This window comes from Apostichopus japonicus, chromosome 11 (genome assembly GCF_037975245.1).
Source record: "Apostichopus japonicus isolate 1M-3 chromosome 11, ASM3797524v1, whole genome shotgun sequence".
NCBI classification, from domain to species: Eukaryota; Metazoa; Echinodermata; class Holothuroidea; order Aspidochirotida; family Stichopodidae; genus Apostichopus; species Apostichopus japonicus.
The window spans coordinates 4,760,675-4,775,228 of record NC_092571.1 but is presented as its reverse complement, the minus strand read 5'-3'; the positions used below and the strand labels follow the sequence as shown (position 1 = coordinate 4,775,228).

The 14,554-nt window shown below is 38.4% G+C and overlaps 1 protein-coding gene across 9 annotated transcripts in view; it reads right to left on the bottom strand.

The window, feature by feature from the left end:
* LOC139975631 (uncharacterized) overlaps positions 1-14,554 on the bottom strand; it is a 101,737-nt gene that overhangs the window by 76,151 nt on the left and 11,032 nt on the right. For all 9 annotated transcript variants that reach the window (XM_071983692.1, XM_071983694.1, XM_071983697.1 and 6 more), the window contains exon 2: positions 8,808-8,972. In XM_071983692.1, the coding sequence (XP_071839793.1) occupies positions 8,808-8,972 (165 nt within the window). The remainder of the gene's footprint in view (positions 1-8,807; positions 8,973-14,554) is intronic.

Here is a 14,554-nt window from a genome sequence, read left to right as displayed (position 1 = left end):
TTGTGTACGATTATCATGTATGTAGTTTATAATCCCATATTAACATAGCCCCTACATTCTTCTTGTCTGAAGTTCCAAACACGTGGTGACTTGTTGATAGTTGAAAACTTTAATTTTTAGGTCTGGAAAGTGACCTTATTAAAAAAAGAAATAAGTAAATATGAGTATGAGGAAGTTTGTGTGAACCTGGGTCCCACAAATTTGGGCTCAAAGAATTTGTCCTAAAACGCATTTGAGGTGGAATTAACATTAACATTTCGATTTGGGGGGGGGGGAGGGGGCGGTAACGACTTGCCCGAAAAATATAATAATGCTCCGAGTGCATTCAACATCTTAATGTGCATATCATATAGGCATTCATCGGTTATTACATCGCCTGCCAATACCATACAATCATTTACCGTGTTATTTACACACATTGGTTCCATTATTGGGGAAGTCGAAACAATAATGATGATAATAATAATATAAGTTTGACAATTGAAACACACATTGCGAATTATTTCAGTAGGTGCCCAAAAATTCTCAGCATATTGCCCAAATTTTTCCAAAATTATTTGGTTGGGGGGCTGCAGCCCCCCCCCCCCCCACCCAGCCTCCTACGCCTATGTACACCCCTGACTGACTGCATTGATCCTTTGATTCCAGCAAGGAACCAAGAATTTATGAACAAATGCAAGACACTGGCAACCTAGGAGAGATTATAGACAAGTGTAACCAGGGTGTTTACTAGCTAGAATTGTTTATTTACTTCTTCTGTTATATTCCATCTATCTAGACTTTATTATTCCTTCTCAATTATAATTTTCTCAATTTTTAACATGATTTTTTAAAGTTTCTATCATCAACTCTTGTAGCTTGGTTAATTGACCTCAAATACTTTGCCTTATTTGTACAGTCACACGATTTCTCGAGTGGGGAGCAGAAATATGTATTGGTTTTAGTTTTTCTTATAAAACATAGACAGTGACAGGGCTGGTATTCAGCTTACTCCAAAACCATAAATTGAATCACTTTACTTCTGGGAGAGAGGAGGAGAAGGTAATTATGTGGCTCTCCTATTAAAACTGATAGTAGACAGTTGTTGTCATGCCCAATATTTTATTCCAAGAACCAGCATGCAAGTCAGTGTGAAAAATAGGAAGTACGTGAATAGAAAACACAACACTAGTTACCTCAAAGCACAATACCATGACTAGCAATTTATGAAAAGGTCTCACAATGTAAACATCCTGAATTGCTGATTTGGCAAAAAATGGGTAAAATAATATAAGTTCTTGGAAAATGACTCCCTTAGTTTCCTACACATTTGACTCACTTAGTTTTTATAGTTTTATTACTATATTCCAATACTTACTGGGTTTGGATATTTACTATACGAGTGACAAGCTTATAGCTCTGTCTCCCCCACAACCTCAGCACTCTGGTTCTACCATGACCTGCTTTCTAATGAAACTACCCCCCCTTCCCAAAGTGGTTCTCCTACAGTATACCAGGGCTAGTCTCACCCCCACTCTGAGGGGAGACCACCCTCACCAACTCGCTTTTCTTTTGTACAAAGCAATACACAATACCCATTGTACAAAACACAATATACACAATATACAATGCAATATACGACTCAACACATATAAATACTGTAGGTGACATACAGGACATTAAAACATATATAACCCAGTTAAGTGCATAAATTGTGTCTACTATGTTATACTGTCCATAACTTAAAGGGTGTGAAGACTCGCCCACAAAGAAACATCTCTAACCTGACCTAGTTTCGAATGAGGTGTAACAGAAGTGTTTGACACCACCATCGATCCCAGAAAATACACACACAGCTTGCTACTGTCTGTAATAATACACTAGTGTACAGTCAATACATACAGCTATAGTCAATACCCACAGCACAGTGTACGTAGCAGCGATGGACATCTCAGGTCTATATAAAAGATAACAAGGAGTCACGTTTCATTACTGTCTGCATTTTGTAGCGACAAAAAGAAAACTTCTTGCAAGCAAAGAAAAGTTAACTTTAACAGAGCGCGGCCCGCAATTTGGGGAGAGTCTTCAATGCCTTTAACTCAACCTAGGTTCAAAATATAATAACATTAAGGTTCCAAACCTGTTTAAAATATTGAACTCTGCACTTATATTAATGTGGTTGCTCATCTGAGTCCAAATCGATGGTGACCCTGGCCTCTTTCAATGTGAGCCTCATTCCACTGTCCGGCTGTGTCCTATCCCCCCCTCAGGGAGGGAGGTGGGGATGGAAACAGGTAACCTCGTAAATATCCAAATCAAGTAAGTTTTGGAATATTTTCTTCACTCCTCGCTTACCTGTCTCCCCACAAGGGCCAGCATCACATTGCTACCAAATGCCAACTCAGCCTGCAAAGTATTTGACAAGTATCAAGCCACAAATGTTGTCAGGAATCTCCAGGCTGCTGCTATTAGGATATCCTCAATTGTATAGTCAAGTGGGGTAAAAAAAAAACAATTTACCTAAAGTTTGCTCTAAAAATTGATGAGTAAGAGGTATTGTTTCGATTCCAATGTTCAAGTGTGTGGAATGGGATTCTCTTAAAGAATATCTAAAAAAAATAACTTTTTTGTAAATGGAAAGTGTCTTTTTTTGCGAAAAATGTTTGTTTTTTTTTACCCCCAAAATTTGCTTAATTCGGGGTAAAAAATATCAATGCCGGGTAAAAGAAACAATGCTAGAAAACAGATATTTTCTTCATGAATGTATCTTTAAATCATGTTTGCATATAATTACATCTAAGTATGAGCTACTACCTTTACATGAAAAAGGAAACAAATTGTGAAATTGTCTTAATTCGTAATTATGGATGGCTTGTGTCATATGTCATGCTCAACCATATTCATACTGTACAGTGTGTATATGATGCTACACAAATGTGGTGTAATATAGTAGAAACATTAGAGTTGAGTCAATTTCAGTTATTTCTGCCCAATTATTTAACATTTTTGACACATGACACACATGAAAACTATTTGCCTAACCTCTAAATCCACATTATGGAAAAATTTATCCATTCGGGCAAAATAGGGAGTACATTGGAGTCGGAAAGTACTTGTTTTTTTTACCCCATTTGCATCATTTTTTTGGGGGTAAAAAAAAACAAGGCCCCCCCCATGAAGCATGAATGAAGTTGGAGTAATTCTACCATGGGGGTGTGTAATATCACTTAACTGCTATGCTGTAACTGCTAGAATAATCTCCACACCATATAAGCTGGGTATGCAGGAGAAAGTTTCGGATATGTGGTACAAACTTCAAATTTTGCTAGTTTAGCATTCACTTGATTCGATTAAGCGGTGACTGGCAGAGAAGTGACATAGAGTTCCAGAAATTATATAATAATAATTAAACTAGACATATAGGACTATCACCCAAAATCAATTGGAACTTTGGCTAAATATTCCCCTTCTATAAAAAGGTTTTTTTTTACCCCAACTACCCCGTTGTTTTATTTTACCCCAACTGACTATACCTCTGCAAACAAGGCTGTTGAGGTTGCGACTCCTCTGAATTCAATTGCCCTGACACTCCTTGTATCAATTGCAAACCGTCTCATAACCTCTACTGTATCAGCCACCTTGATAATGTGTCTTTTGATGCTCTTGAGAACCGCACACATGGTAGGATAAATAAACTTGTGGTTATCCCCTGGAAACCCTCTGTCCTCTTCAAGATACCATTTCAATGCCCTGACTGGACACCATAACTTATCTTCAGCAACAAATGACAAGGTCATGATTTCCAGGATAAAAATATCACCCAGGAATAAAACTAATACTTGGTTTTTAGCTATGAATGCAAGATCTGGAACCAGTCGAGCCCCATGGTTTTCAAATTTGATATAATTGTACTTAGTTCGGGTCGGATCTTCTCGCGGCTGTCATTCTTTGTGTCCCCGTTGGAACTGGACTCTCCAAGCAGTGTAATCCAGACTGCTCCAAGTGCACTACTGAATGCATCCCTGCCGACACTACTTCCTCCTGCAACCCGATCTGCGACACTCTCTGACCTTCTCTCTCCTCCATACCAGACGCACGGGGTTTCTTTCTTGGTACTTTGGCATTCTTAACAGACGCCTTGCCCTTGCCCTGGCCATTCCCTTTGTCCATGATCCAAATGGACATAGCCAGGACCACAGGAGGCACTCATTCTCTTTCTTTTTCTCTTTCTCCCTTTTTCTCTTCCTATCTCTCCTTCCACTCCTTCCTCACTACTTTCCTCTCTCTCCTCTTCTTCCCCTACTTCCTTTTCTTCTCCCATCTCCCTTTCACCTTCCCCGTCTCTTAACTTCCCTTCCAGTTTACAGTATTTCTCTGCCTGTAAGCCAACTTTCAATCTCTTGCCATTGACTAAACGAAAATTGACTACATAACAGGCAAGGAATCCTTCTAGATTACAGGTCTGGTATTTCGGACACAAATCATGGTCATCCCACGTTCTACCAAGGTAGAACAGCAAACAATTATCACACTTTAGTTAACTAAGGGAAGGCATATCTGAACCCTGATTTAAGGAAAATAGCACTTGCAATAACAACTAACAATTGCAATGGGAGATATTAGGGGAAGTTATGTAAGCTAAACAAGAATGTCTAACAATACAAGAAGAGTAACCTAACAACATGTATACATGCTTTGGCTTAAGCTAAGAGCACGCAGCTTACAAGAGTAGTAAAAACCTGGACCAAAAAATATAACCAGCAGTAACGAAAGGCCAGTGAGCACAAATAAAAAGAGACGAATATAACTCACTCAAAAATACTTTGATAACAACAAGTACTGTAACGAACAAAGGGAACACAAAACTAGATTCAATAATAAACCAGAAAGCCAGTGGGCTTATCGTGATTCCTTGCCAATTGAGATTATAATCCCAAGCTTTCATCATTGTTATTAAATTGATTAGCAAGGTTCTTTCACTGACTGTGGAACTACAACTAAATATGTTAACTTACCATGTTTACAAGCTATTTTTACAAAAATTAACTGAAGCCCTGCCCTCTAATAAATGTGCATAATATCACATTGAACATACATTATCATGTACTTGCTATCTACCAACACTTTCACACAATGATTCAATTCTGAAAATGTTTACATTTGACTGTGACCTCATTGATATTTTTGAGATGAGCACCAAAATCAATCCGGCTCTTCTACTCAATATGGTGCACATGTACCAAGTATGACTTCAATCCAACTTGTTGTTGTTCAGTTACCATGTTTACAATCTCTTTTAGTGAAAATAAACTTAAGCCCTGCCCCCTAATACATATGCATAATATCAACTTGAACATAATTTACCATGTAGCCACTATCTACCAACACATTAATACCAACTATGAATTAATTCTGACTTTCGGTTGCGGAGTTATGAGCATTTGGAGATTTTTATATTTGACTCTGTGATCTCATTATTATTCCTGAGTTGAGGATCAAAATCAATAGGGTTCATCTTCCCACTATGGCGCATCTATGTACCAAGTATGACTTCATTCCAACTTGTCGTTGTTCAGTTACCGTGTTTACAATCTCTTTTAGTGAAAATAGACTTAAGCCCCGCCCCCTAATAAATATGAATAATATCAACTTGAACATATGTTAGCATGTACCCACTATCTACCAACACATTAATACCAAGTATGAATAAATTCTGACTTTCGATTACAGAGTTATTAGCATTTGGAGATTTTTACATTTGACCCTGTGACCTCATTATTATTCATGAGATGAGCACCAAAATCAATAGGGTTCATCTTCCCACTATGGCGCATCTATGTACCAAGTATGACTTCAATCCAACTTGTCGTTGTTCAGTTACCGTGTTTACAAGCTACAGTATTTTAGTGAAAATAGATTTAAGCCCGCCCCCTAATAAATATCCATCAACTTGAAAATATGTCACCATGTACCCGCTATATACCAACATATTAATACCAAGTATAAATAAATTCTGACTTTTGGTTGCGGAGTTATTAGCATTAGGAGATTTTCATATTTGACCTGTGACCTCATTATTATTCATGAGATGAGCACCGAAATCTTTAGGGTTCATCTACTCAGTATGGCGCATCTATGTACCAAGTATGATTTCAATCCAACTTGTCGTTGTTCAGTTATCATGTTTACGAGCTATTTTAGTGAAAATAAACTTAAGCCCCGCCCCCTAATAAATATGCATAATATCAACTTGAAAATACGTCACCATGTACCCGCTATATACCAACATATTAATACCAAATATAAATAAATTCTGACTTTTGGTTGCGGAGTTATTAGCATTTGGAGATTTTCATATTTGACCTGTGACCTCATTATTATTCATGATGAGCACCAAAATCTTTAGGGTTCATCTACTCAGTATGGCGCATCTATTTACCAAGTATGACTTCAATCCAACTTGCCATTGTTGAGTTATCATGTTTACGAGCCAAGGGCGTCACACACATACACACGCGCATACTGTAGATTCCTTGAGCCTTCGGGCAAGGAATCAACAACAACTACAGCATGTATGGGAGGGAAGGGTGGGAAAAATAGTGTTAGGCAATTCACATAGCTGCTATGATACCCCAACATAAAATTTTGAGACAGAGCAGGAACCGCTCCCCCAAAACAATCTCAAAGACTTCCCTAGACAACAAGGATACTTATTGGGCTACAGACAAAATTCATACTTACAGAAAATACCAAACAAAGATCCTAGAAAATCAAATTAAGTTGAGAATAAATCCACACAAAAAAGGAACGACGTAGACACTTTGGGAGGTAGAATGAGAATGGCATTGACCGGTGGTGTCTGACTATAGAGGGCGCACAGTGTCAAAAGGTTACCAGTTCCTTCTAGACACGGTAGAATGAGGGTACTTAGGTTATGGGGAGGCAGGTAAGCGAGGAGCAACATAAATACCCAGTTCTAAACGAATTGAAGCAAAAGAAACTCTGGTACTCAAAAAAAATATCTAAACACTTATAGTCATAGAATGAGAAGGGAGGGCATGACCGGAGGGCTCCAGACATAGAGGGCAGAGTTCAAAGGTTACCAGATCATTCTAGGCATGGTATGATGAGAGTGCTGAGGTTGTGAGGAGACAGGTAAGTGAGGAGCGAAGTAAATGCTTAACTTCAACATCGATGACCTGAAGTGACCTTTCACCTGGACCCACAGAAGTTTTCAATTCAATTCAATTCAATTCAACTTTATTTCAACCAACAATGTTCAAAGAATTTACATGATGTGTTCATAAAATAGACATAAAACATGATAAATAGTTGAGGGGATTACACAAGGAAGCTACTAAAAGCTTGTGGGATGTGAAATCCCCCTTACAGAGAAAAAGAAAACAGCATGACTGGAAAAGAACAATACGTTTAAACATCATAAAGGACAAAACAATAAACAGAAAGAAAACAAAAAATGTAAATTAAATATCATCAGATAACAAGTGGAATATGTAATTTCTTTTAAAGCTTAGTAGGGAGGGAGGATATTGATCGATTCTGGGAGAACATGCTAGGTGAACGGTCCTAAATATCTTATGCAATGTTGGCTACTTGCAAGTCTACAGAAAGGGATGGTGTAATCAGAACTATATCTCTATTGTAGTAACAATGGCTACGAAGAGCAAACAAATTGGAGAGTGAATTTGGTTATAAAATGTGGCAGAATTGGAACATGAATACAGCTACTTGGTGTTTACTTAAATATCAAGACAGTTAGTGCGTTGTACTTTTTAAAAATAGGTTTGAATGGTCCAGATGTGACTTGCCAACGATTGCACGAAAGATTTGTTTTGGCTAAAGAAAATTTTATTTACGTGTACTGAAACAGCATTACCCTGAACAATAGCACAGTAGGAAACAATTGGTAATACAAGGGAATTGTAAATACAGTAGTAAGAAAAATCTTCTTTGGAAGATGGGAATCTTGTATTCAATAAGGTGGATGAACATACCCAAGGACTGTATTAACTTGATCCATGCTTAGCTTTTGGAGTGACTAATTAGACTGTATGTTTAAATGGTTTTAAACTTTGAACTTTGCTGACCTAAAATGACATTTGACCTCCACAGAAAGCAATTAGGTTTTCATACTCAACAATATAGATCCACATACCAAATATATCATTTAGAATTCAAACTTTACTTTAATAAAGAATGTGTTTAAGAAATATCCAGACTTTTGACCTCTGCTAATATCATCATGACCTTTGACCAACACAGAAAACAATATGGTCCCTCTACTCAATATGGCAATTCCACAAACCTAGTATGAATTTAAACCAATAATACCGTTGAGCTGCAGTGTTCACAATACAGCAAGTTAAAGCATATAATGGAAAATAAGAGAAAATATTCCAGACTTCTGTCTCTGTGATGTGGCCCCCAGGCAAGATGGTGTCTGCACCCCCTTCACCATTTGCAAAACCAGCACTGAACAGTGAGCACGCTTGTTCCATCCTCATACAACAAACTTTGACCCCACTTCTGAATTCATACCACTTCTGAAAGGCCTTAACTACCTCCAGGGGTAAACAAATTGTATTGTAGTTTAGCAAGGGAGGCTTACTGCTCCTGGGCTGTTTGCTAATGTCACATGTGTCAGTCGCCCCTTGAAATTATATCAGAATGTTGTAGATATTGCAGATATCATGGTCGCCACTTAAATTTGGGTCAAGTTTGGTTATCGATATGTTACACTCTTAATCAATAAATCATTAAGTACAGTACATTTCAATCGGCTTCTTAGAGGTGAAAATACTGTTTACCTGGTAACTTTGGAGGAACATTTCCTGGTTGTGGTGAGTGCTGCTCGATGTGAGATTTAATTCGCTGCCTATACGTATTAAGTCTTCTCTCTAAGTCACTTGTTAGCTTGACTGACGATAGATCTTCTAGAAACTGCTCAAAATTTGGCAGCAACTCATCTAAACCTGCAGCAATACAAAGAAGAAAGAGAAGAAAACATGCAGATTAGTACACAGCTTGATAAATGAGAAAATATGCAGATTAGTATACAGCTTGATAAATGAGAAAATAATGACTGCACGCTGGGGTGGAGGGAGGGGGGGGTGTCTAACACATACTGTGTTGCAGATCGCAATTTTGAACTTTTCCAAAAAGTTCTCAGTACTCGAGTAGTTCCAGTACTTTGAACCAGTCATCCGTGCCTGCACCCGATGTAAGGTACTTAGTCGTTAAATTGCTTCTTCTCGGATACTAAACTACTGGTATGCAATTTTGGTACTTGGTCAGGAAAAGAGTACTGATCCAGTACTTGACATTGCTGTAAAGTCATGTGAACAGGCCTTGCCTTGATACAAGACAGTTTAAAGTCCACAATTGAACATTTAAACTTGACGTTGCAACAAGAAGCCAAATAATGTTTAGTCCTTACAAGTAGATCATAGTATAGTATTACCATATATTATAGTACTCTACTCATGCATCTCTATTACAGACAGTAATGTTATTACAGAAAAAAAGTTTGCGTCCCGTAAAAGAAAGCTTGCGCCCCGATCGAACACCAATTGGGTTTATTGTATTACCTACTGTGACTAGTGTAGTGTAGTATCACTGCTTATACTTTGTGAATTTATACACCATATATAGGGCAGATGGCTCAATGCCTTAGCTTCGCTGTTTGACAGGGGCAACCCGGCCCACTCCTCCTTTCGCCCCCCCCACCCTGCGGTTTCAACAAATTTTTACCACCAGCCCCCTCCTTCATCCGCCCTTGTACTTCCGCACTCGCCAACTCCGTAGTAGCTCCATGCGTTGACCTTGCAGCGCTTCCAACAACCAACTCTTCACAAATCACTGTACCTACAGTGCATATCTCTCGCTAAACTCCACACATTTCACTGTACTACTGCATGTATATACGTAGGCCTGTTCGCACTTCATTGTTAACTACACATGCGCAAATCCTCAAAACCTGATCCAACATTTATCCTGGGTCCTTTGCAAACAATCATCTGTACGAAAATTACATACCATGGGAAACTTCACAAAAGAAGTGGATTATTGAAAAAAGTGTAACTCTTTTTGCAATTGTTTGGCACTGTTTGTGGCCAGCAGGGGTGGGCTTTATTTTATGTGTAAAAACAAATTCATATTGTTTCTGCTACTTTTTGTCATTTCAGAAAAAGTGCAGACAGTTTCTTTAGGAATAGCATTCTAAACCTTAGATAGCCAGACATTTCACACTTATGATTGAAATGTCAGGCCTGCTAAACCTTTGTTTAGAAAAACCTAATAGTTTTGCTGCTGCTAAAGTACAGGTAATGCCATGTTTGAAAGATAGGGCGTAAATATATTTATATTAATATATGTAGGTCGTGAATCAAATACTTAATCTACTTAATTAATCTACCATCCGTGGATTGGTATATCATTGGCCAAGTATTATATGGACTCGTTCAGCCATACAGAGAAAAAAAAACATGTGCCAAGCCCATGGTCAGAAGTCCCTTTTTGGATGCCCTAGGCCGTAGATGTTAATTTCAGTCCTCCAGCTTACCATTAGACAACTAAACACATAACTTTCCATGGTGTATGGTTTGCTATATACACTGTATATAATATTAAGTCAAATATGATTATGCAACCACAACGCACATCGTTTTCTTAGAGATATTTAAAGCAGAATGAATGTAAAGAGGATGCTGGAACCTTGATATTGCTTGCTATATTCATAATATCTCAGTATTATCAAAAGTGTTCTGATTTTGGAATGAGGAAGTGCTAGTAGTACTCAAGCAACTTCCTGACGTATTAATACATGGTAGTGCTGCAGCATTGTTACGAATGCAAGAGTTTGCGTCCGGGACGCAATGTTTTGGCCAGGTACGCAAAATCTTCAAATTGCTTTCGTCCAGCCGACGCAAACTTTTTAAATTTTTTTTAGAAACAAACCCAAGTACACTCTCACAACTAAGTCAATGGAAAACATAACAAAATACATTTTTGAATGAACATCTTTCATTACTTCTTTTAAAAAAATCACAACTTCTTCTGACAAGAATCAAAAGTTTTCCCACTCCTACAGATCATTAAATTTGTTTGAAAATAAATATATCATAAAACCAATGAACCACAAGGTACAAGGTTAACAACACTCCATTAGGGAGATTTTCATGCTAAAAATAGACAATGATGCTTTACCAAAATTCCTGTGATTTGATTGGCTAATAGTCCCTACCCATTGCCTGGAAACATTCTTTCAATTGTAGTGCTTAATGTTGTTTAACAACTAGTATGATATTATATTGGTACTGAATAAAAAAAGCTAGAACCAGCAACGTTCATTCGGGATACCCTTTTTGAGTTAACATGCTTCCTTTTAACCATATTAAAGTTTAATTGACTTTTGCAAAGTGACTAGTACCAGCTATCATGGTACAAACTTCATAACCGATCAAAGAAAACCATTCCAAGTTGTGTGAAACAGATATCAAAGCACTTTGAGATACTGTAGTTTGTTTTATCAGCTTTCTCTCAATGTTTCCCACTAATTCTAAGCTATTAGCAGGGGTTTTGGTGGCTTAGTTTCAGTGGCTTCCCCTTAGCAGGTTTTCTTGAGCCATCTTAATTGAAATCTCTGGACCAGACCTCCTTATAACTTCACTTCGCTAAACTGCTACCCGTACAACAGACATTATGCAATTATAACGGTGCGGCAACCAAATTTTTTCTTCACTATTGGGTATTTACCAATGAGGATAACTTAACTGACTCCTATACACTATACATTTACCTACTGTAGCCCTCCAACTAATAAGAACAACAGGGTTCATCAGATTCTCCATGTGAAGCACCCACATGATAAGAGATTAATCCAAGACTCAATTCATAGTGACATCTGGTTCACAAAGTTTTCATATTTCAACCTCTGTTGACTTCAAATGAAGTAGATGCATTTGAAGCTCTGTATATCATGCTATGATATGAATACTTAGCATGTATGTGTGTACATGTATGGGTGTATGTATGTATGTATATATGTGATCTTCCCGCAAGCAGGAACTCGCGAAAGAAGCCATGGAGGCTTGTAGACTCGCAAGCTGACCGAAGCCAATCTCTCGGCACAAATCCATTTAACGTCCATGTCAGTAAGTTGTCATTGAACAACACCCTTGCCAGACGACACACATTGCTGTCGGCGGGGAATCGAACCAGGGATCTCATGACTGGGAGACGCCGGCGTTAACCACTAGGCTATACACTCCGCCATGTACAGTAAGAGAGAGGTAATGACTGCTGCACGTTCCTGATTTTCCTATTTTATGATAGCACTTTCTTTGAAATTTCAGAGCAATATTCATGAATGTGCGAATCACAAGACAAGAACCTTTTAAGTTGTCAGTGAAATTTCAGGTTGTTATGGGAATCGGTATTAGGCTAGCATGAAAAATCTGCTAGTTGTGCCGGAGAGGTAGTATCTGGAAAGATCTGTAGATGGGCTCATCATTCGAAAATCGTGCCAGTAGGGAATCATAAGTTTGGACGATGGATGGCCGCCTGGCTGATGCTGCCATGGCCGCAGCATCCTGAGAAAGGCTGCTCGCTCTGAATCGAGCCCCGACAATGCAGTCAGGATCAGTGATCGTAGGTGAGGTAGACTGACTTGGACCCGGCCCAAGCTCACAAAGTGGGGTGAGTCCGGAAGACTGTGTGGGGTTCCTGCCAGAAGATCTAGTAGAAGGGGGAACCATGGCCTCCTCGGCCAGCAGTAGGGCGCGATTAGTACTTAGCCTCGTCCAAGATACAGTAGGTTCAGTTGAGTAGCACTTTGTATATAAGGCAGAGGGGGGGGGGAGGCATAAGCCTCTATCCCCTCCCAGCTGACTGAGAATGCGTCGGACACCCACGCTCTGGGGTGGAAGGTCCATGTGCATATAGGCCAGGAGTTTGGCGTTGGTTGCTAAAGCGAATAAGTCAATGTTTGGGGTTCCGAACATTTCTTTTTGCAGGAGTCTTCACACCCTTTAAAGAGACAGGCTTTGATGCTGAGAAGGATTCCATAAGTGGGTACAGTAATCAATACAGTAAAATGTAAAGGTATTCACTTTAACTAACAGTTCAAATTGTTAGGCATTAACAAAAGCACCAGATACACAGGTCAGTCAGTTTAAACCTTACAATTGTTTTTAACCCATTCATAAACTTAGGAAGGAGGACAATAGGAAGGACCAGCAACACAAAAGCTCCAGATTCATCTTTCAAAAGAAATTGTTGGACTTGCATACAATTTGCAGAATATGCTGATTTTATGGTGTTCCAATCATACAAAAAATTTGGGAATTTTTGGAGAGGGTGCAGCAACAGCCATCCGTGATTTGACACAGAATGACCCAGGTACCTTTAATGGCCAACTTGATAGCTACAGTATCCACTGTGGGACAATTTGCACTTGATATGTACAGGTATGTCAGACAATGTCAGTTGAAAAAAAGAAAAGTCTCAATATGTTTGAGTAGAATAACAATGATGTAAATAAATATGACATTTTGTCAATTTAAAGGAAATCATTTAAGGTATAAGATCCCCCAAAAAGAAACACAATACCATTTCCCATGGTACAGGTATAGAAGAAAATGAAGCTCAGGATACTTCTAGAGCATAGACACTCTATCTAGCATCCTAGGAATCAGACGGATGCCACGTACAGGTACATCCATAGAATATATGACATATTGAAATAAAATGGAGGAAGTCACAGTTTAGGTTACAAAATTGTGACCAACATCTACTATTTGGTGATGTTTGGCCTTACATAGTATTTAAGTATATTATCCAGAGCATTCTTCTGAGACAACCACAATTTCCTAGACATTTTCTGGTACTAGCCTTATCTAGTTAAATTAATGGACAATCGATTATCGATTCACCTCTAGTGATGGACCAAGTTCAACTTCTAACCAACAACTTGCATGGCTATGATATTTGACCTACTGTTATTACAGGCAACAACAACTAGGTGCCTGGTGTTAATGTTGCAGGCTTTTGCTACACACACAAATAAAAACATCACTAACTTTATGTTCAATGACAAAGAATGACTAAGAAACTACAAGAAAACTGTGTAGTCTAAATCCTGACAATATTTGAAAAGTAGTCAGTTTCAAGAGCACAAGTTTTGTCATGTACTATGCACTGCAGACCGTGAAGAATTCCTTTATAACGGTCTGGTAACAGCTGCTATCACAGAATATTGCACAAGGGTTACAGTGTGCCCTACAATTGCAGTACAACAGAAAACACTGTTGGTTGTATTTACTGTTATCATTTTTAAATAACCTTAATACCAAATGCATGAACCATGAAAGTGGAAATGATGATTTAGCACAAATAGCTTTAATATTCAATGGAGTGTCTCCTGTAGGAACTCATATACTGATTCCCATGAAGGACTTCCACGATTACGAGGACTACCTGTATATGATATGGCAATCATTTTAAGTATGCATCCAGGCCTACTGTAGTAGTTAGCCACTTGCTAAAAAATGTCAGT